The 25,048-nt window shown below is 22.6% G+C and overlaps 1 protein-coding gene across 1 annotated transcript; it reads right to left on the bottom strand.

Annotated features, from left to right (window-relative positions):
* Positions 1 to 4,225: 4,225 nt before the first annotated feature.
* On the bottom strand, positions 4,226 to 23,205 carry LOC129614357 (elongation of very long chain fatty acids protein 7). The gene is made up of 5 exons (XM_055528934.1): positions 23,030 to 23,205; positions 7,326 to 7,440; positions 7,053 to 7,243; positions 5,661 to 5,910; positions 4,226 to 4,757 (listed from the first exon to the last, which is right to left on the bottom strand). The coding sequence occupies exons 2-5, from the start codon at positions 7,381 to 7,383 to the stop codon at positions 4,348 to 4,350; spliced, it is 909 nt and encodes a 302-aa protein (XP_055384909.1). The 5' UTR covers positions 7,384 to 7,440; positions 23,030 to 23,205; the 3' UTR covers positions 4,226 to 4,347.
* Between the last annotated feature and the right edge of the window lie 1,843 nt (positions 23,206 to 25,048).

Below are 25,048 nucleotides of genomic sequence, written 5' to 3'. Positions count from 1 at the left end.
TGCCATTTCTCGTGAGTTACAATTTAATTTTGACACTCAAAAATTTGTCCGTGTACGAAATCAGTTAGTGTTTCAGTTATATGCCTTATAGCGTTAAAAAAATTCTATATTTAATATTTTGTAAATAATATTACTTAGATTTGAGTATTGGTAGGTATTTAATATAAATAAAAGAAAATTCACATCAAAACTACTTACCTTATACCTGTATTAAATTAATAGCCATTTTTAAAAACACCATACTGCAAAAACATGGATATGATATATATATTTTTGATAATTCTATAAAAGTAAAACAGTTCATACGGTTTAACTGGGCTACTCATAACAATTATTTTATTATAATGGTGATACTTAGCAATGTTTACGAACAAATTGAATTTGCAACATTTGTTTAGTAGGGCAGTTTTGATTAAAATTTTGAGAATTAATTTTTATAATTAATCTAAAAAAATTTGAGTTCTAAAAATTTTCTTATACTATTTCTGTTATAATTACTCCGGCATCAGTTCTCTTTCCTATATTAATTTAATTTGAGCAAAATGGAGGCAACTAGATTTTCAAATACATAAAATTTTAAAAATTAATAGCACGTGTTGGCATTTTACTATAGTGAAATATTGTTATTTTTTCATCATTATTATCAATTACTAATCCGGTTCCGGTGATTTTATTCTCAATATGAATTCTATATTATTATTCATAATCATAAGCTTATCATCTGATTTAAAAACTTGTTTGTTTTAAAGCGATTTTAAATACAATTTATATAAAACACAATGAATATCATGTGGTCTTTATATACGTAAATCAATGTAAAAATTAAATAATCGTTGTTCATATGTCCACTTAATGGTGACATCCTACCACAAATTTACATAAATTTTATTGATTATATTTATTAAAAACACATATGTACATATTATATATATAATATTAATTTAATTCATTGAACTAGAATTGTATTATAATATTTTGAATATTATAATAAAGTTTAAGGAAAGTGGAAGAAGATGTTTATTATAATTTTATAATTTTTATGCTAGACATTCTGGTTATCTATGGTTTATCCAGAACTATAAATTTATGTTGATATTCTTATTTTTCTTTTATTTCATCTTTAACATATTATTCAAGAATTAAGATGGTCATATTGCAAATCTATATATACAAAAATATTTTTGCCTAGATATAAGTTTGAAATTATTAGATAATCATTTATAAAAAAATGAGTAATATAATAATGAATATTTAAATTTGTTTAAGATCAAATTTTTTTTAAAGTGACTGGGATTTAATTTTTATATAAATTATTAAATTGTATTTCACAATTATTTAAATAATACACCAATAAATTTTAAAGAAGTCCCAACATTTTAGCTTCATAATATTGAACTTAACTAATTGTTCAACCGATTATAAGTATACTTTAAATTAACGGAGTTAAAGAAAATATTCTTAAAATTTTTTACATTATTTTAGGAGTGGAGGTCTTCGATAATCTAAAAATAAAATATTGATTACAAGTTTGAAAAATTTGACAAGTTTTCTTTTATCAACTTGTAATTGTTTTCTATAAAAGATCTTCTTCTACCTCAAAATAAAAAGAAAGTATTTTTGTTAATTCTGTTTTATTCTAGTATTTAATTTGCAAAAAATTTCATAATTAATTATGTACTATACGCGAACTGTCAAATATAATTATTTTTGAAAATAGGTATTTAGCAATATTTTGACAGAATTCCTTTAAACAACAATTTTAATCGAAAACTTAAAAAAAAAAATTAATTTTTTTACTATAACCTATGTGATGTAAATGTAAAATATTATTTAAAAATTCTGGAAGATTTAAAAGAATTATTAGAATTAGTTATGTATTAAGAACATACGATTGTAACAGTACCTTGACAATTGCAAATATTTTTTTGCGGCAATTTTGAAATTTTAAGCAGCCGTTTTTTTTGCTGAAGCTATTTAAATTCTAAGTAGGAAAGCAAACGCAGAATGAATTTTCAAAAATACCTAAACTACAATTTTCACAAAGTTCTTATAGATGTTAAGATCTGTGCTTGACCTGAATTAACGAAATGCTGCAATATGAACCGTTAAGTGCGGTATATTATTAGAATATATCCTTAATACATGCAGCAAATAACACGTTAACATGTTATATATATATATATACATGATTCTGTATTAATTATATATATATATATATATGTATGTTGTATATATTATATATATAAATCATTCTGTATATGTTCTTCAAACTCAAATTCTGCGTACCATTCAAGTATATATTTATCTTCATATATATTTAAATTATTATATTGCTTTATTTAAATTACTATCGAGAATGCATGTTTTTAAATAATATTAAATTTCGCATAAATAATTTTTAATATTTTTTATTCATTTTTCTTTATTTTAATTATTATAATTTTTATTGAAGAAATTTTACTCCGGAATAAAAGTTATCAATATTAAATTATAATTTCTATTATATTCACATAATTTTAGCTTAAATTTAAAATTTTATGCTATAAATATATATACGTATATATATATATATATATATATATATATATATATATAAATAAACCTACACAAAATATAATATTATTATATTTTTGCATTCATATATCTACATATATGTATTTGTAAGTATAAATAAATTTCATTAATCTTAAATTATTCAAAATAAAAATCTTAAATATCTCAATATCCAACAAAATTTATAAATTATATATGTATGTATATTCATATATACATGCAATATGATATTATTTTTTTAATTTTTAAATTTATATTAATTATATATAATTAAAATATTTTAAAGAAATTTATTATTAAAATAAAAATTTCATCACATCCACTATTTCAATAAATGTAATTTTAAAAAACTAAAAATTTTTTATATACATACACATTATTATAGCCTATGTACACATATTTATTTTTATATAATATGTTATATTATTAAAACTTATATAATATTTTTATATACGCACCATTACATTTAAAAATAAAAATTTAAATATCGAAAATCCAAAAATTTAAAAATTTAATTTTAAATAACCATTATTTATTTATTTTTTTTCCATCTTCTTCTTATTTATTTATTTTTTTTTAACATTCATTCATCAGTCTCATGCAACAAAAATATCAAAATTCAGCTATAAATAATATTATAGGTACACATACAAATATAATAATGCTGAATATTCACTAGAATTTTTTGAATTTTACACCCCCATTGTAAAATAATTTGCAATTTTCAATATCAATTTAATTATAGGCAATTTGATTGATTTAAAATTGTGAATAATACCCGAGCAATGAGTTGACAAATATATATTATGCCGAAACTGTAAATTTGATATCACTTCAGTGTAACTATAACTCTTGCACTCACATAATATTACAATTTGTTACAGATTTTTAAAGACAACTAAAAAAATTTTAAATCATGTTTATTCGATAAATTATTTTTGCACATTTGCGAGTTTTGGCATTGAGCTGACTTCGTTATTTGTAACAATTACAGTACTTACTGAAATTTATGTATGTTTCTATTAAATTAACATCAGTTTTATTAAGTAGCAGTAAATAATTGCACTTATAAAAAAATTTTACAGATTAAAGAAAAGTCTACTGAGAAAATTTGCATATTTTTGCAAATCAAAAAAGGAAACAACTGTCATTTTGGGTGACACTGGCTCATTTATTATGTAAAACTAACGGTTATTGCAAGCGGGCATTATTTAGAACACTAAATTAATCATATTGCCGACAATACAGTTGCTCTATTAACAGATATAGGGGTATACAATTTTAAAGACAAAATAATTTGGCATTTATCTTTAAAATTGAATTTTTTTTTTAAAACATAAGCATTCCGCACTTTCACAAAAAAAAATTTTTTTAATTAAAAATTTACAAAATTTTACTTTTGGCATTGTACAAACACATTTGAAATCATTGCCTTAAAACAAAAATAGAACTTTGTAATCCGAATTTTTTTTTTAATTTTTCATAATCTAACAGGTGATAAGAAAAAAAAATTTCTTAAGTACACAAGAATTAAGCCGAAATCAAATCTGTTCTAAGTACATAAAATATAATAATTTTAAAATTTTAGACTATTTCAATTCACTAATTAATTTTGGTTGATTATTTTCTACCCCTAAATTTAATGTAAACTTACATTTATATGAAATCAAAATTGTTTGCTATAAAAAAAAATTTATTATAATTGTTTTTTTTTGTTTTTTTATTTATGTTCTTTTTTTTCTTAGGTATTTTGCACTTTTCATAGAAATTTTCGTTTTTTTTTGTTTGCTCCTTTTAAACGAATTTCTTTGTTGTTTCGTTATTATTTTTATCGCATTCATTTATCATTTGTTTCAATTGATCACCATTTGCTAATAAATTATTTTTGGAAGGTTCATCACTCTTTATTTTTTCTGATTTCTTTGAATATGCATTACGATAGAATCCTCCGAATAGATACAAGAAAATGATAACATTGATACCAAAGAAATATGTTAAAGATCTTGGTAAATTACAGTCCATAATAAATACAGCTGTTAAATATGTTAACATTAAACAGAATTGAATTAATTGTACAACAGTCATATATTTTTTCCACCATAAATATTTTTGATATTTTGGTCCCATTGCCGCTAACATATAATAGAAATACATAATAATATGTACGAATGAGTTTAGAAGACCAATAACAACACCTTGTTCACCTGAAATTAAATATTTATAAAAAAAATAAAATTTGTTTAAAAATGAAATGGTTAAAAAATATAATGAACAATTTGTAAATTTTTTAAAGATCAATCAGGAAATTTTACTCTCATTTGGTATAAAAGAGTTAAACATTTAGAAAAGAAAATTGTAGAATATCTATTGTAGAATGGAAGAAAATTGTATTATTAAAATGCAGGCAGCTTTAATTGTTACGTTTTCTTAAGAACGATAAAAATATACGCCGTATCTAAGCACGCTAGTAATACATAGACCTCCATGATTAGGTAAAACTTTTGTATGGAGACAATATTCACAACTCAACAGGTTCCGAGTTAAAGGGACTCGAATGATTGTTTTCAATTTTTTTTGAATTGAAATTTTAAGTATAATTCTGTTTCTGTGTCAGGTAGTCGCTTAATTGAATATGACTTGCACACCTCAGAACAAGAACTCACTCATAAGTCATTACACATTTTTTTTTTCTAATTTCGGAATCATTACATTTTAAAGTTCGAAAAATTTTCACTTAAAAATTTATGAAAATTTTTAAACATGACGCATACCGACATCTTGTTTAGACCTTTAAAGAACGTGATATAAGAAATTCATCTACTATACTTTTCCTAACAGGCACCAACATTGAAAATTAAAATAATTTCATATACTATTTTTTCCAAGAAATCTGTTTGAACGAACTTGTAAAATTAAACCATATTCGATGTTGAAAATGATTTATAGCAATTTTTAAAAAAAAAGATCACAATATTGTTAAACTAGATTTAATGTAGAATTTATAAGAATATTATAGTATAGTTGAATTTCTGAACAATTTACTCTAATTTGAAAGATGTTAAAATATTTTGTGACTTTATTGTAACATCATTTAATTTTAAAATTACCTGGTAAATATTTTAAATAACACCATGAAAATAATGCTGTAATAGTATGATGATAAACATGTAAAAATGTCACTTGATTTTGTTTTTTTCTTAATACAAAGAAAACTGTGTCCAAGAGATCAATAACTTTTGAGAAGAAATACCACCATGCACCAGACCACATTGTTACTTGAGCAACTCTATCAATATCAGTTTCTGATTTACATGTATTACTTAAAATTTGTGCAAATGAACGTTCAGCATTGAAAGCCTATAAAAGAAAAAAAAAAATAATTTGTAAAATAATTATTCGGAAAAATTATAATTTACATTAAGAATTTATGATAAAAACAAATAAAAATTTTTTGTCATTAATTTGGTTTTTTAATTTTAAATTCAATTCAATTACGAAGATTCGATTCGATACACGTGAAAAGACTTTAGATGCCGACTTAGATTAGTTTTGAAATTTTATTGAAATTTCCTGAATGTGCAGTGTCAAAACAGATATAATGGGCATTTTGTTCCAGAGGTATAAAATTACTTCATATAAAGGGATGAAATCAAAATTGAAAGTAAATCAAAATTATCAAAACTGACAGCAATTACTTTGGTACTGTTATACATATTACTATATATTTTAATTTTATTAATTAGAAATTAACAAAAATCATAGTAACTAAAGTAATATTACTAGAATTATAACAAATTAAAACAAAATTTTTTCAAAAAATTTAAGTGACAAACTTAAAAAATTTTAAAATTTTAAAATTTTAGCAATATTCTAAAAATGTTAACTACAAAAATTTTCACTTGGAGTCGAACGTGAAATAAATATATTCTCCCAAATGTATGCAATTATATTCTCATAGATTCTCTTAGAATAAAAGAAAAAAAAATCAGCATTTTCTCTCTCACTTGTATAACATTAATAATATTATAAGCAATAAAAAAACTAAAAACGTATATGTAATCACACAATGAAACACGTGTCATTGCCAATTTTAACATAATCAAATGTTACCGTAATTTAATTTACATAACAAAATTCTGTTATTGTTTTTTTCTTTTTTTAATTTTTACTTTTTTTCACTAAAATAAAAAATTTGAATAATTTAGCACAGTACTTGTAGTAAATGAAACATAATAACAAAAACAAATTGAAAATTTTTCTCATGAAAAAGTCTGTCTATTTGACATGGTTATGTGTATATGAATAATGTAATGTTATAATAAATTATATGCATATAGAAATTTTACAATACAAATTTACATGAATTGTTAACACACTATATATGGTATGTAATATTTACATTTAACATACTCTGTTTACGTATATTGAATAAAATTTTTTTTTACATATTGTTAATAATATTATACTTGAATTTAAAATATTAAATATAATTTACTTACTTGTAAAAACATCCATATATTGAATATAACTTGATATGCATTATAACCGACCATTATTGGTTGTAAATTATATGGTTTTCTATTTGCCATAAATGATGGACCAATTCTTAATACAAATACCAAATATAATGCTATTATTATTAATAAATTTGTTGGTGATTTCATTAATAACCAATTATCTATTGTTGGATCTAAAATGTATAAAAAAAAAAGAAAACAGAAAAGAATCATGTAATTGTTAAATTGTTATATTAGAAATTTTAATCTTCTTACCTATGCCTTCCGACATTTTTGCATATCTAATTTGTAATGATTCTACTAAACTGGACATTTTGGATATAATATATAGCTAATTTTCTTCTTTATTCAATTTTTGTATATTTGAAATCTGAAAAATAAAATTATAATTTTTAATGATGATGAGAATATAAGTAAATTATTTTAAAAATATTAAAATTTACGATATTTTAACACACTGAGAAAAAATATCAATTGAATTTTCAAAAACCTTATTAATTTTTCTCTAAAATTTATAGTGTTAATTTGTATACTGAAGCCATTAATTGGATACTTAGAAGCGATATGAAATTTTTTTAATATCTTACGAATGGAGTCATTCTTATTACTTATTCATTTAGCCAATGCTATATTAAATTCAAATACATAAAGTATGTCGAATATGTTTTTGTGAATTTTTATTAAAAGGTGTTCTTTTTTGGTAAAGTTGCAAAAAATAAAAAAAAAATCTCTATATTCCTATAAATTTTTACGTCAATAAAATCTTTTCTTATAATCAACGATATATTTAAGTCTTCATTAACTTTTCTATCACACTCACAAAATAATTTTATATCTTTAACGCTATTGTAAAGTAACCTGGTCACGTATTTCATTATATTGTATTTATATAGAAATGAATGGGACGAATTTTAATTCATTAAATTTTTATTTTAATATTATATATTAAATTATATTCTGCAATTTTTATGATTTATTTTGTTTAATATCGTATGATTAATATATAAGATTATAAGATACTCGTATAACATCATATACCTAAGAATTTAAGGCGCGTGATTATAATGGAATTAATTTATGTCACATCATATTTTTTATATTCAATATAAAAAACCGAAATTCTTATTCTTACGCATCAGCAACCTTATTTTTTTTTTTGTAAATTAATGTAAAAGGATTTTGTCATATTCAAATGAAAACGTCAATCATTAATATTGAATTATAATTTATCTATATAAGCATATAATTAAAATATAAAATTGATTATAAAATTAATTTACGTTATTGAATGTGAATTTAATAGTCTACTTGTAATACTTCCTAATTAATCCAAAATAGGCACAAAATATTATATATTTTTTGATAAGAAGCGCACAGTATCATTTTAAAATGAACAAAGACTAGAAATAATAAATAAGAATAAGCACCTAGATGTAAGTATAAAAGAAAAAAAAAATTAAAATATAAAATAAATTTAAGTGGTAAAGTTCTAGTGTTAAAATTAAAAAATTCTTAACACATTTTTGTTTTTGTTAAAAAAATATTTCTATTTATGAAGATGAGGAAATAAAATTTTAATTAGTATGTAAAACAATTTGTATATATATATATATATATATAGTAATTATTAGGTATGTATTTGAAATAAGTTAATATTTTTCTAGAATTTACAACTGCGATTTTATAATATTATAGTTATGTGAGAGTAATTATAATTAAATTTTTATAATTTGATAAGATTGACAATTAAAGTTGGCAATAATAAATCATATTATAAATTTCTTATATATATGTATATATATATTGGTTATGATTCACAACTAAAATATTTAAATGAGCTATTAAATTTCAAGTAATATATGCTTTGTTTTATAAAAATGTTGAATATACATTGTTCTAAGTTCTCAAAGAATTACTAATTTTTTTATAATTTAAAAATTTAAGATTTTGTATAAAATTTAAAACAAATAACTTAGGTATAATTAAAGTAATGTTAAGTAATTTATAACACGCACAACGTAGAGAGATTTCTGAGACATTTTCTTATATTATACCTATACTATTATAAAACAAAAAGCGAAGAGTATATAAAATGCCATTAGGGTTCAAAAAAATCTATTTAATCTATGAATTTAAATGAATTTGTTTTGATTTTTCTTGTTTAAATTACAATTTAAAATTTAGATTAATAAAAAGTTAAATAATTTTTTGTTCATGAATTTCGGATAAATTGTCATCTTCTTAAGTTTATATTTTTAAAAATGTAAAAATTTTAACACTGTTAAATAACTTTTTTCGACATTTTCCTTTCTGCTTCTGTATTGTTTCTGTTTTTTTTTGATAAAGTAGCCAGAAATATTTATTGTTTTCCTTGTTTTTATCCAGCAATTATTTTTATTAAATTTGTTTAATTCTAATTCATAATAGGACAAAGTTGTCGAATTGTAATTTGAGCAAATGAAATTGTAAATGTAAAATTTTGATTAATTGTAATTCTAAAAAATTTAAGAGGGGTAGGTGGGTGACATATAAAGGTAAAATATAATAATTGTATAATAATATATATATCAATTAAATTTTTGAATTGTTTCGCTTATTAATTTTGATTAAAAATTTATTTTTAAATATTTTAGTTTGTTAGATTCTGTAATAAGTACTTTTGAAAATTCTTATACCGGAAACTCTGTTAAAATTTCGATAATAGACGATGCTTATAATAAGCGTCTGCTATAATTTATTGTTATAAATTTAATTAAAAAATAATTTTTAAAAATATGCCTAGATAAATCATGAATTTTACAAAACTTTCAAAAATTTTCCTTTTTATATAAAATTTTTTCACCTCCAAAACATCACATTAAAGATTATTTACTTAAAACAATAATGTAAGTATTGTTTACATTCATGAAAATACATATAGCATAAAAAATTAGACCAATTATGTTAGAAATATTGAAAAATTTTGAAAATAATCCATTTGCAATTTAGTCTTTCTCTTAACACAAAGATTTTATTGAAATTATATTAAATAAAATGAAAGAATAAAAATTAATTATTTTAAATCTGTTACAGGTTTGTACGTTGACCTTGATACAAGTTTGTTTCATTTCATATCGCAAAAATGAAAATTATTCAAAAATTTTTCTTAATTTTTACAAGTCTTGTATATACCATTATAACGTGTAATATATATTGGTATAAATATACTTTATTCACATGAAAATTTTGCAAATTAAATTGTATACGACCCTGCGCCCAATTCAAGAATAAATTTTTGTTTTTTTCGTTTTTTTTTTTCTTTTAATATTATATTCACTGATTAAGATTTATATGTTGAATAAAGGTGGTCATTATTTTTGTTATTGGCTTTATAACAACTTCTAACATCAATTTTCTTAAACCATTAAAATGTTCCATCTATGTTAGTATTATCATATTTTTATACGGGTGTATAATAAAAGTATAATTATAAGTATATAAACTAAATATCGCACCATTAGTACAATATAGCGATATAAGCTAATTTATACTCTTTATTTTGGCGTAATCGACACTATATTACAATGTCTAAAAAACTACAACTTTTAAGAATTTTTTCAAAATGAAAATCTTTCTCTGAATTTTTACATTTTTATTTCTTTAATGCAATATTTAAACTATTATTAAATTCAAAATTAAATCTAATTTAACGCCGTTCGTGATAAGTAACGTGAGTACGGCGAGTCAAAACAAATTACCAAAAATTGTATTACCAACATAACAGAAGAACGGTAAAATAATTTTAATTTCTCCTAGAGAGGAGAAACAGTAAGATATATACTGTTTTTTTCCATTTTACCGTTTCTTTAAACTTAGGAATTTTACCTGTGATATACAGGGGACTTTTGTGCTCAACTGTTATCCGGGATTTTACATAGTAAATTCGATTTGTACGCCTGTAACAAATTGAGATAGACTTGAGGAGATTGATTGAGAGTGACTTAAGGAGGTAATTGTAAAATAACGAAAGCTATTTACTGTTATTGCTCTAAGTTTTCCTTTAGTATTGCGACTTATGGAATTTAAAAGAAATATTTTTCTTTTCGTCGAAAACGATACTTAATTAACCTCCAAACTTTTGTTATAAAAGTACTCAAAACTATTTAAATTTCAAATATTGCGGTATTATTCTCAAGGTGCGGCACATACATATTTTCAATATTGAGTAAAAGACACGCAAAATTAAAAATTTCTTTGACACGTGAAAATTATTGCATAGCATTGTCAATATTAAAATGACTTTCAATGTAAAATAAGAATTGCAGTTTTTAAGTTTTAGAATAAAAAAGAAATATAAAAAAATCTATAATAATTTGAAAATGTTGCGATTCTATACTTGAAATGAAGCACTTGAATTGCCATTTTTTATTTAAACCATACTTGAGCTTTGCACAAACACAATTGCATGAAGATTTTAAAATTTATAATTGAATTTATTTTTTTTCTTCAATATTTTTGTTCTCTCTCTCTCTCTCCTAAGTCAAGGTAGACTTCTTTAATTCACCTTAGAAGTAATTTTTCGGTTTGTTTTAAATAAATTTATTTACCATTTTTATTTTTAATGGACCAAAGATTTGAAAATTTGCAACACAAGAAAATAACAACGAAAATGCATCAAGAGAAAAAGAAAAACATAAAATGCAACAAGTGCAATTCTCAGCATTTTTTTTTCTATCTGAATATAATTTACTAATTAAATTTTTTTAAGAATATACAATAATAAATATTAAGTGTAAATATGTTTGTATATTCATATTTAGCAAAACAAAAACCAGAATACAAAATAAAAAAACAAAATAAATCTCTCAGTTCAAGGATTTCATAGACAACATTGAAACCATTTTAAGATGATGCCAAAGCATTATAGCATGCATGTATGTATGCTGTAAGTGGCGTGTTCTTTTTAATAGATGGTATAAAGATATTTGGTGAATGTTATCAATTCTTGTTATTCTTATTATGTGCTTGATGTTGCATTTATACTGGATGATTCAGTAATACGAGTAAATGGCTTAACAGATACCATTTAAGGCATAAAAAATGGGTAAAATTTTTGTTTAAAACTATGAATCAAATCTGAAAGATTACTCTGATAGTTGTTCGAAAAACTTTTTGTTTGAAGCTGTTTCTAACTTTTTCAGAAGTTATAAGCAAAAGTACTTGGGCTATGACAATTATATAAAAAAATTTATGAAAGTCCCTCTTTTCCAGAAGACCTTTGAGATTAAACACAATATGGTAACAACGAAATATTTTAAATGTTCTTTATGTCTTGAAGGTTATATGTTGAAGCATTAATGCTGAATAACTTTGTATATTTGCATTATAAATTGCATCACCTTGTATTACATTAAACATACACCTTACATATACGTATACCTGTGTATATTTGTATTAAATATGTATATAATATTATACTTAAAGAAAGAACAAGGTTATTGCAATAAGACTTAAAAAAAAGTTATGATAGAAAAAATTTGTGTACCATAAAGTTGCAGAGTCTTTTAGAATATTTTTATATTATTCTACAAGTAGTCTAGTAATGATGCCAGAAATTCAATTTAATTGTATATGAATTTTTAAATGGAATTACAACTTACATAAATAGGTTGTTAGTTCAAACCGAATTTGATAGGTTAACTTTTAAAATCGAAATTTTTCCAATATCTTATAAAATTAATGAAAAACTGCTAGTGGTGACAATAAAAAATAAAAATAAAAGAAAATTATTAAAAGAAATTTTCGAAAAGTGGTTTGTGATTTCTGTAATTTACAAAGTGTAAAGGTGACCAAAAGCTGTTATTACAAGACGGCTTTTGCATCAATGGTTGACGTAATAAATTTTATTGCACTTGTCAACAAAGCTGAAGAATTTTCTCATAAATTCAATTACGTAACTTTTAAGAGTTTAGTAAAAATTTGTCTGTCATTTGTAATGTAGCATTGCAGTTAATGAAAGTAAGTTCACACGCATGTAATTTAAGAATTACCATTGTATTGTAATGAAATAGAAAATTGTAATGAAATAGAAAGGGTTTAATTAAATAGACGAAAAGAAAATAGATTGAGTTTAAAACTGAGCAATCTCGTATTTCAAAGTGACTTATGCTTACTAGTAAAACTTGTAATATATAATTATGACTTGTATGTGTAATAATAATTGATGTTCTAACTACTTTTTTTTTTAGAAAATAAAATTATTTATATAATATTATGTGGTTTTATATTGACTCAAGCTTTAATAGATTTTAAAAATTATTTAATATTGTTAAAATTTTATGCTACTTATAAAACATAATGAATAAAACATGATGCATTCAATTACATAGTTCATGTTTTTTTATAGTTGGAAACTTTCCGCATTATAATCTTTATAATTATAATTAAAAATATAAGCAGTTGGTATAATTAAAAGTATATGAGTTCAACATTAAAAAGAATATTCTAACAAATTGTGATTATGGTGAGGCGGAAGGCAAGAGGAGTTCAATGGTGTTCTATCTTATATGCAAATATGAAAATTGTGTTTGTATATGAATTAACTTTATTTTAAGTGCTAAAATTTATATTGTTCACAATAAAATTTATGCAATAACTTCTCATTATTATTATGCTTTTTTGGTTTTTCAAATTATGATTCTATAATTATGAGAATTCCATTGTGATAATTTTTGCACTTTATGCGAGAATAAAATAATGTGAATCAAAAGGCTGGCAAGTACATACTCAAATACTAAAACTTGTAATTAAAATTTGTAAAGGTTGAAACATTTGAAATATTGAGCTTGAGCTATTTTTTTTTTCCATAGTTTTTCTAATCAAAGTACCTAGACATTTATATTAAGAATGGCTTAAAGATAAAATGATTATCAACATAGCTATAATGGATAAAACTAATTTCATTCAGAATATTACAATAAAATTTAAAATTACTCATTTCGTAATATCTTTAGAATTTTGAATTATTATGGTACAAATAATTTGCATACATAAACATACCTACATACATATACATACATATTCTGGCACGAGTATACTATAAATATATATAAGCGTTTATGTACAATATTTGAATAAAGTTTAGCATTCATATCTGAAATTAATTCAAAACACGAATTAAAACAAAAATACTTAAATAGAAAAATAATTTTGTTTTATAATTTTGAAAAGTAAAAGTATAAAATTTCTATATACGAGTACAATTTTCATGTAACTCTATTGTAGAAAATAGAGAACGATATTATTAAGTATATTATATAGATGCTTATGTACAGAACAGTTTCCAAAATATTCAATAATAATCAATTGTTTTAATTGTATATCTATAGAAATTCACGTTTTATCTCAAATACATGTACATACATACATATATGACACTAATTTATTTTGATATTTTTTTCGATGCTAATCCATGACCGCGATACCTTTACCATCAACTTAACAAAATAGTAATTTTTGTATTGAAAACATAAAGTAGTATTCCATTTACTAATTTGTACTATGGCGGAATTATTACATGTGCAAATATATTGGAGCGGCGAGAAATATTTTCAGAGCCAGAGCAATAATAAAAAAGTATATGTGCATCTATTTCAAGTACAAGTCGCTAAAAAAGGTAAAATAAAGCATATCGTTTAAAAATCAAAAAATTGTGTAAATTTTTAAATAAGGTAGAACCTCACTTAAATACGCACCTAACAATTTTCGTTGTTTATGTCCGGTTTTTGTTGTAATCCTATTAAAAATATAAATTAAGACATCTGTAATATTAGAATTATTGTGGTCTAAATTAAATAAAAATGTGTTAGAGAAAACCAAAATCTTAGTGCTACCTATAAAATTATATCACATTAAACATACGGGCCGGGTCCGACTGTGTATGTATATATATATATATGAAAAATTTCAATCTTTTATATTTTAATATCTAAAATTTATGTTTATTAAAATGTTTGTTTTCATTTCAAGAATCCAAAATTTGAGATTTTATACTTTAATTTTTGACGATTGTTAGAAAAATATAGCTATTAGTTTTACTCGGCTTGTCCGTCTATTTACAAAACGTCTCCATATTATTATTGCTATAAACATAAAAAGATGAATTTTTTTATAAAAAGACGAAATACGAGCGAACGTATTTTCTCTCAAGAGTAAAATTTTTCCATATCTTCAGTCCCTTCATCTTCCGTATCTACTACCACAGTCAGCTGTGGCTTATTGTAACCCCTTCCCCCACCCATATTTCCTCTTATACTACCCTGGTTCCAAATAAATACTTGGAGATATCCCTCAAAGAATAAAGGCAAAACTGATTTTGGCAGCCACAAAAATATGTGTGGCTTTATTGTCATTGTTTCGGCAGAATCTGAGCAAACAAGGGTGTCCTCCTCTTTAAGTCACAATCAAGAAACAATTTGGAAATTCTGTAAATGTAAAAAGCTCAGAAATTACCTCTTCTGTTGTAAAAACTATGAAAAAATATTAAACTTTTCAATTACCCCTTATTAAATAATTAAGTTATGCGAACTGATTTTTTGCTAATTTTCGAAATAATTTTGACTTACTCTAATATATCTCAAATTTTAACAGTTTATAAGATATATTCGTAACTACTTATTTAATTTAACTAGAACAAAACTTTCTTTGTTATTCTTATACTCTGAAAGTTTCAACGAATTTCCGGCTCCAAATTTCTTTGGTACTATAAGTTCCATTAAACTTTAGTGAGAATTATTTAAATTAATGCTTATTCGCCAATAATAGTTATATAAACGTGCTTATACACTTCATGTATTTTAATTTATGAAAAACTAGAAATGTGTTGAAAAATATTTGAGTAAATTATAAATTTTATTACAAATATACGCCTTGTGGCTTAATCTAATCAAAATTTCCAATTGATTACATATTTATAAATACATTATAATTTTAAAGGAAATGCCATATATAAAAAAAAAGAAAAAATTTCCCTTTATTGAAAAAAAAACGAAACCTTACAATTTTCTTTCTAATGTGAAAAGTGCGTACTAGCAAGACTTTAACCAATCGTAAAAATTTTTCCATGATTATGCATGACTAAGATTACTTTCGCTATTTTGGAAAAGAAAAATTTATACATCGATTTTTTTATTTTGAATATTCGAAAAAGCATGAAAAACCTGAAATTTGAAATGGAATATTAAAAACGGTACAAATTTCCATGCAGATTTTATATGTGTAAGGTAACCATTTGTATATAAAAATATATTTGAAATTTAAAAAAATAAATTTTCCAAGCATAATTCTGTACTCGGAAATACATGAGCCCGCATTATCCAAAAAATCGGCTATGAAAAATCGATTATTTTTTAAATCAATTTAGATCTTTTAATATCGTTTATAAACAACTTTAACTTTTCAGAATATTATGAAAACTGTAAGACTAATTTGTCCCAATACTTGCAATTGTTTTAATGACTTAATAATCATAGTCTTAATTTAAGGTAAAACTGGAATAAATAGTATTTTGAAAACAAAATGTCCATTAGAGATTAATCGAGTCCCGAGTCAGTTTGTCAAATATGAGCATAAATTTTAATTATCATTTACGTCACATCAACGGCGAACTTTTATAGTAAATAGTATGTAAATATATGATGGACACATTATTAATTTTTCAATTATGATTATAGAAAAATTTTAAGTAAGGTATACCCGTACATTTTACATAAGAAGGTAATTAATGCTCTATTTTTTTTTATAATCTTAACACTTTAACATTTTATATCACCTTTTATAATATTATAGAAAATCATTAAAAATCGTTGTTAATCGCGTCAATGACATTCATTTAATTTAAATTATCTTAAAAATATATTCATGCACTTACGTACGTATATACGTATATGTATAATTAAGTTTATTGAAAATATCTTATGAATGACAAGTCATTGATCAATGAAAGTCAAATTTAAATTTTTAAATATATAAAACATAACTAAAAAATAATTAAATTTTCTATCCAACTATTGGTCCATTAAACTGGTATAGAAAATATGTTCAAAATACCGAAACACACAATAAAAAAAATAATGAAATGGTTAAAATGTATAGCGGTACTAAAATTTTACGCACATACAAATTTGTTTAAATTAAAAAAGAACATAAAACAGTTTTTTTGTGTGTTTTTAATTTCTTAAATATTTTTTTAAAGGTCATTGCCGAACTTTTCTTTTTTGACCTAAAACTAAAGGTTATTTTTAAAGTAAAATTAGTTAAGTATTTTAATGCAAATAAATCAAATTCTTAAAACACTAAAATATGTAATTAAAAAACTAAAGTAAAAGTGACTAATGTTTTTTTTGTTTTTATTTTTGTGGTACCTCACTTCAATTACAGCATAATTAAAACGCGAATTAAATCATTTAAATTTGACCAAATCACGTAAATAATTTTAAATTTGTCATGTTATTCATACAGAAAACTAAAAATTTATTTTTAATGCATTCAAATTATTTATTTAAAGTAAGTCTAAACGCTTCAATTAAAATAATTTGTTTACAGAAATAAAAATTATAAAAATTTTAGAGTGTGGCCTTTATTTTTTTAATTTTGTTTGGCTTACAAATATACTAACATATTTTGTAATAGAACCTATTCAACTTGCATAATTTTTTTTTTCAAATATTTGTTTTAATTATATTATACTTAACCTATAAACATCTCTAAAATAACATTTTTATACATATAACATAATACTCGTATATTGCTACAATTCTAAATTTTAGTGACAATGAGAGTAAATACTATTGTAGCTACATTATTAGTAAAACAGTAGAAAATTAAAGGAAAACAAAATCAAAATGACATACGGATATTACAAATATATTGTTACGTACCTACGTATGTACGTAAATACTAACATTGACAAAAATGAGTGAAGATGGTCAAAATGTCATAAACAATGGCAAGATAATAAAAATTATTATAACAAAATGAAAAACTAAAAAATACCCAAATTAAATAAAAATTTGAAAGGTGACAATGGTTGTTGTGACCATATGACACTGATAATAATGTTTTTTGATTATGATTACGAACGATGAATGTATTTTTATTTAAGAATTTAAGAGTGTCATCTATCGCAGTGCAGCGCACGTAATATTATTACAAATGCCATATTACAAAGAAGATTTTCTAAAAAATTTGAAATAAGTTGTAAAAAGTAGGGCAAAAATTAATTTTACTTGTAAGAATAAAATTACTCAAAGTATTTAAAAATTGCAATTTATGGCACTTGGACGAATCTGTAATGAAAACCTAGCTGACGCTTTATAAGTGATGGGATGTTACAATTAGTTTTTAGAACTGCAATGATCTGTTCTGAGGTTGACCCCTGCCAATCTACGAATCTAATGTCTAAAGATGCAATTTAATTTTATTGTAGATTTTCAGAAATATTTTGTTTTATTTAAATGAACAGTTATTTTTATGTAAACAGTAATTTTTAAAAATTATAAATTTTAATCGATTTTTAATACTTTTGTTAGCCGAACACGTATTTGTAGACCTGGTTCTTTGAAAAGCAAGAAAAAGTGTACGCAACTGTAAGTATAGCTCCATATAAACTAAATATAAATACACATATGTATATACTTTATTAAATATTAGTAAGAAATTAGAACATTTTATATACTGTGTTTTAAAAGAATTTATTATGAGATGAATGCTTTTAAAAATTGGTAAATAATAATGTATCTAGAAAATTTTCTATTCAAAATGGGCTTGATTGTAAATATTTTTGTAAAAGGTACACAATATAAGCTTAAAATTGTGTTTTATAAACTATTTATTGTATTTCGTCAAAAAATTAATTACACTTTTTCGAATGCCATAGTCATAGAATTACATATTAAATTACTTTGCAGATATATTTATGTACATACATACGTAATATATGATTTATGAGTATATAAACGAAGAAACATATAATAGTATATTGCGTCCATGTATGCCAATGTGTACTTACGTTAAATTTGTAATTTTTGGAATGAACTAATTTTGGAATATACATACTTAATATTATATACTTAATAGTTAGTATATACTTAAAAAAAATTATATATAACGCTTTGTACTTAGTCTATCTCAAAATACTATAATGCTTTTTAGTTGACCAATTTTAGATTCAATAAAATCTTTATAATTTGTAAATAAATATTCATTTCAAGTAGAAAATCTTGAATTAATTAAATTATTATAAAGTGCTAATAAAATACTTAAATATTTTAATTCCAATTTATGGCAGGTATTTTCTGACAAGTTATTTTTAAAATCACTTCTTATATTTAAAAAATTTTTTTCAATGGTTGATAATTTTTCCGAAATACAATTTTTTTTTTTTTTTTATTATTGGTATGAAAAGAAAACTTCCTTTTATTCGGAATAAAATACTTTTTTACTTTTCGCTAATAATTTCGTGCGCTACATACGCACTTTATCAAAGCTGATTTCTCAAAGATGAGAAGAAAATCAGCTTTGATAAAGTGCGTATGTAGCGCACGAAATATATTAGCGAAAAATAAAAAAGTATTTTATTCCGATTTCCGAATAAAAGGAAGTTTTCTTTTCACTTCTTATATTTTAATTTAAGAAAAATAGTCGAAATTAAAAATTTTACGTTAAAGGTTTTTGTATATAGGTACGTATGTTTGTACGTATGCATTTGCATATACATGTATAATTATAATAGTAACATTGAGCAAGATTTACTACACTACATATTAGCATTTCCTCAAAATTTCTTATTAGCATTTTTGCTTTATTCACTGATTTGTTTTAAAAATATTGACATTAACAATACATAATTTGGCAAACAGCTGACTTTTATTTGATGAACTTGACACTTTTCTTTAACAAAAATATATACATTGTATTTACGAAATATTTTCTTCTTTCCGCCTTTTTTTCTCGGTCTCTGTTTGTAGCTTGTTTTTGCAAACTTGTTGTGATAAAAACTTGTATATCGAATGCTCTTCCGAACTTAATTACAATTTTTTCATGATTATTTTATTATGAAATCAAAATAAATAAAAATTATTATAATTAATTATACGTAATATTTCCGGACACAATAAATTCATTATTTAGAGCTTATATACATATCTAGTAAAAAATTGAAGTAATAAATCGATTTTAAACTTTTCTTGCCTAAATTTTAAATCTCTAGCATAAAAACCATAAACTGTTTCTTAGACTGTTTACACATAAATAAAATCACAGAATTATAGGTAAATAAAATCACTAATTACGTCATGAAGAAAACCTTATGCATGCCTTTAGTACATATAGGCATACTCATATGTATATTATTACTGTAAATATCTGTATCTAAATATTGATTTAACCATAAAATATGAAAAAAAGCGGCCTATTTTCATATTCGTGCAACAATAGTGAAAAATACTTTATTAAATATTTTTTAAAATTAAAACTATTATTATGTAAATTTTAAATAAAAAAAATCTTTTAAAAGGAAATATTACTGAATATTTAAGTATATGTATGTATATGTGAGTACCTACAAATATAATATTGTGTACACAATTTAACAAAATATTGCTATAACACTCAAACTTAAACTGATTTTATAAACAAAAATTTTAATGTTAAATTTTATATAAAGAAAAATTTATGCTAAATTTGAATGACCAGCAATTTCTTATACCAGAGCACCACAATAACGCACAATATAAAATTTATTAACTTTTGTATGTTGTGTACAAGAAAAAATAAAGTAAATGTTATTTGCGGAATATAAAAAATGTTGCCGAATATAAAATTGCGGTGTCGTCATGGGAACAATTTTTCTTAGTATAAAAAATAATAATTAATTCAATTTTTTTTTTGCCTTTTTATATTTGTTAATCACGATTTATTTGATTATTGATTTACAAAAAAGTTAAGTACAGAGTACGATGTATGGATTTTTGTTAAATTTATGCATCATAATTTTTTAGAATTAGGTCAAGTACTTCATAATTCATTTAGAATTCTAAAATATTTGCTTTTTCCAACCTATGTATGCATCATATCAAAAAGTTATACTATTTATGCGTTGAATTAATAGTGCGCCATCTTCTTGAAGTAATTTTATCAAAAATAAAAAACATTTGAAGAAAACATTGACCTCCGCGATAGTATAAAATAAAAATGCAGATGATTGTGTTCTAATTTCATATTCTTATATTCGGAATGTTTAAAAAGGTAATCGAGTATGGTATAATGCTTGATTCAAGCAATGGATGTCTGATATATACATAGGGCAAATAAAGAGACATAGTAATATACTAAAATAAGTAAATTGATTTAAAATTTTTGTAGGCTGTACAAACTAAATTTCCATTTTAAAATAAATTCAAATAACATTTCAAAAGAACCACTAAAAATAAGTCAAATGACTGCATGTTTTCAATTTTCACAGCAAATTATGTGACCAAACGTTCGGGTTAAAATGGTAAGTGACCAAATTAGAGATTAATATAATATTAATTTAACTGCCTATTTCCATCCGCTTGTGTTAAGTTGAACATTAATAATTAATACATGTGTGTAACTGCATATTCTAATGACCCTCAAGTATGCTTATTGTAAATTTTAAAATAACGCAATGAATTACGTATAAAATCGCTTTTAAACACATTAAATGTTTAAATGCACATTTTTCATTGCTTATATCTGATTTTTCCCTTATAATCACATTAAAAAAACTTAAATGAAGTCGTTTTTTATTTCTACTGCCTCATTTACGTACATAAGTGTGGCTTGTAAAGGGCCGGATGTATTCATTTATATTTGTGAAAACAAATGTTATACAACATTTATGTTTATTACTCTAATCAAATACACATCAATACACGAATATTGTATTTGTATTCGCAAAACACGATATCCAGAATTTTCATTTCTCAAGAGTTCTAATTCAAAAATCAAAATTACAGAAATTAATGTGCTGCGCTTTTTAACTACAATGTTATATGGAATATAATATTAAAATATTTTTGGTCTAATTTATTCTTAAATAAGATTTTATATATTAAGAAAATCAAAAAATCAATTTTTGAAAACAAGCTTTTGCTTATCTTTAATAAGAATACAAAAATTTAATGTTTAATATACAGAAATACACCTAGAAACATTAACTAAAAAAATTGAATAAATTAATAAAAAAAAATTTTAATATAAAGATTTTAAATAAAAATCATTTCTGAAAAAATATCGTAACTTTTTAATTTTGAGAGAGTATTATTACACGTTATATAACAACATTATGACTACAAGAAAATTGTTTGAATAACATGAATGTTAGAGAGAATAACACTTAATATGTGATAGAAAACGAAAAACACATAATGAAATTTCAAATTGTCAATGTGTGTTTTAAAGAAAAATTGTTGAAAATTTAATTTTTAAAAATGGTAGAAAATAATTTAAATAAATTTTAAAAAAAATTTTTTGCAAAAAGCGCAAATTGTATTGTAATTCACACTTTTATTTACGAATTATTTTCATTTAATATACACTCAAAGTCAAATCACATTAAAACTTTCGAATTTGCATATTTTTTAAATTAAAATTTTTTCTGCACATTTCCACTTATTTTCACAAAAAATTATTTAATAATAAAATTCATTAAAAAAAAGTATTTTCTATTCTAAATTATTTTTTATATTCACAATAGTTTATTCAAGGAGTTCTAAATTTTTTTAAATCCTTTTAGTCCTATTTGACTACATTGAAAATTATTTCCTTCATTAATTTTGTTTTCTCAATTTTTTTTAAATAATTATTTATAAAATTTTAAAATCACTTGAGTTTTTCTATTAAAATCACAAAATTTAATATAAAAAAATTTAAACACAAAAATAAATCTCATTTCATACCTTTTACTCTATTCGTTTTAATCCTTAATCAAAATGTATGTATTTAGGTATTCCTTTGATATAGAACAAAGTGAGCTTTAATCCTTGTAGCATACAAAATTTCTGCAATAAAAAAAATATTTTTTTTCTCAAATATATTTAAATCTAACAACCGAATACTAATCTAGCTAACACAAAACTGACAATCCATTAGACATTGTATCAACTTTATAAAACTATAGAGTTTTAATTCACGAATATTATCCAATAGCAAATAGCAAGCGAAATGAATGAAAAAATGAGTACGTTAAGAAAAAAACAATAATAAAAAAAGAAAGAAAATACAAGTTTAAAAAAATTCGTTAATATTATGAGAATAGCTTTTTATTTTTGTTGTTGTTGCACCAACACACAGTCACAGAAACGAATAGAATTATAAAACGGTAGCGACAACATAAAGCAGAAAGTTTATAAGAAAAAAATACGTGAAAACGAAAAATTTAAAAACAGTAAAACAAAAAAAAAAAAACAAAAATTTTGTTTTTTTTTTGTAAAGGTAAGTAAATCACCTGTAAGTACAGGTAAATTTTATTTTGTTTTATTTATTTGTTTCTTTTTGATATTTTAAAGATGGTGTTGAATTTTTGATACTTGCAATTTGTGTGTTTTTTCTGTTTCTTTCTCGATTTTAATTTAATTTTTTTTTGTTTTTTGTTTTTTTTTCTCTTAAAAATAATTTTTTATTTTGCACCTTCTCAACCGTATTTTTATTTGTGAGCTAAGACAAATAAAAAATCTGTTATTGTCTCATAGTAGCGGTTTTTTTTGTATACAAAATATTAAAAAGTAAAAAAATAAAATATTAAAACAATAATAATTATAATAATATAATAAAAAGGTAAAAAGGTAAACAAAAATGAAAAAGGTGCAAATTGTCACAAAAGAGAAAAGTATATTAGCAGTATAAAGAAAGCCGAACTATAGTTGAGCAGTCTAAAATTTTGTTTTATAAATTTACACCATTATAATATTATTCATAACACTGTATGAACGAATGCATCCCAACAAGCAGTTTAATATTCTAAGATGATTCTGCTATAAATGTAAAATAAAAATTAATAGTAATAATAAAAATTTTAGTTGACCGTCAAGTGATCTTGTTAAGTGAGTCTAAAATAGGAGTAAGAGATATTAAATAAAAATATTTTCCACATTGAGAGATTTGATAAATTACACTGTATATATACTGATAGTAGTAGACAAATATGGCAACATTATTAATTATTTGTAATACATAAAATAATATCAGCAGATTTTCTAACTCACTGGTATCCGACTATATCGGGTCGCATAAATTATTTTATATTTATATAATAATTTTTATTACTTGAATATTTCATTTAGTCAATTCAAATTCGCAGTATGAATTTCATATAGTATAAACTCTGACAATTTGAACAAAGTATCGATTTTATTATTATTTATGCAAAAATTTCGATGAGGTATTTAGTTACATTTGAAAAAGGGGAAAGAACTTAGAAAACAATCTGAATGCTTTTTAAAAAGTTTCAGAATGGAGTGTTACTAGGTTCGCTTTTGTGATTTTATATTTTTCAGCTATAAACCGTTTTTTTTTTACTTTTTTTTTATTTTCGGTGTAAATTATGTATAATAAAGTTTGGAAGTAAGTTGTCAAACTTTAAAATTATATGCAAACGATTTTAACAATTTGAATTTTAAAATCTTCCCATAAATGTTTTTTAAAAAAACCACTTTTTTTGTAAACTTTTTACGATGTAGCTTAAAGTAATAATAAAGTTTAGAGGTTGTTTTAACAGGCGGCTGCTATATTTCGAGTAAGTACGAGTATAGTTTCCTTATTTAAAATGTCATTAATCCCCTTTAATTCTACTACCTCTATTGTCAATTTGAATAAACTTTAAAATGTTTGCTGGGTGTACCTTATACTCATATTATATTCCATAACTTCATTAATGTAAATTTATGACTTTAAATTTTAGTTGTCAAAAAAATAAAAAG

Source organism: Condylostylus longicornis, unplaced genomic scaffold (genome assembly GCF_029603195.1).
Source record: "Condylostylus longicornis isolate FDR11 unplaced genomic scaffold, ASM2960319v2 ptg000004l, whole genome shotgun sequence".
Classification (NCBI taxonomy): domain Eukaryota; kingdom Metazoa; phylum Arthropoda; class Insecta; order Diptera; family Dolichopodidae; genus Condylostylus; species Condylostylus longicornis.
This window is presented reverse-complemented; position numbering and strand designations above follow the sequence as displayed.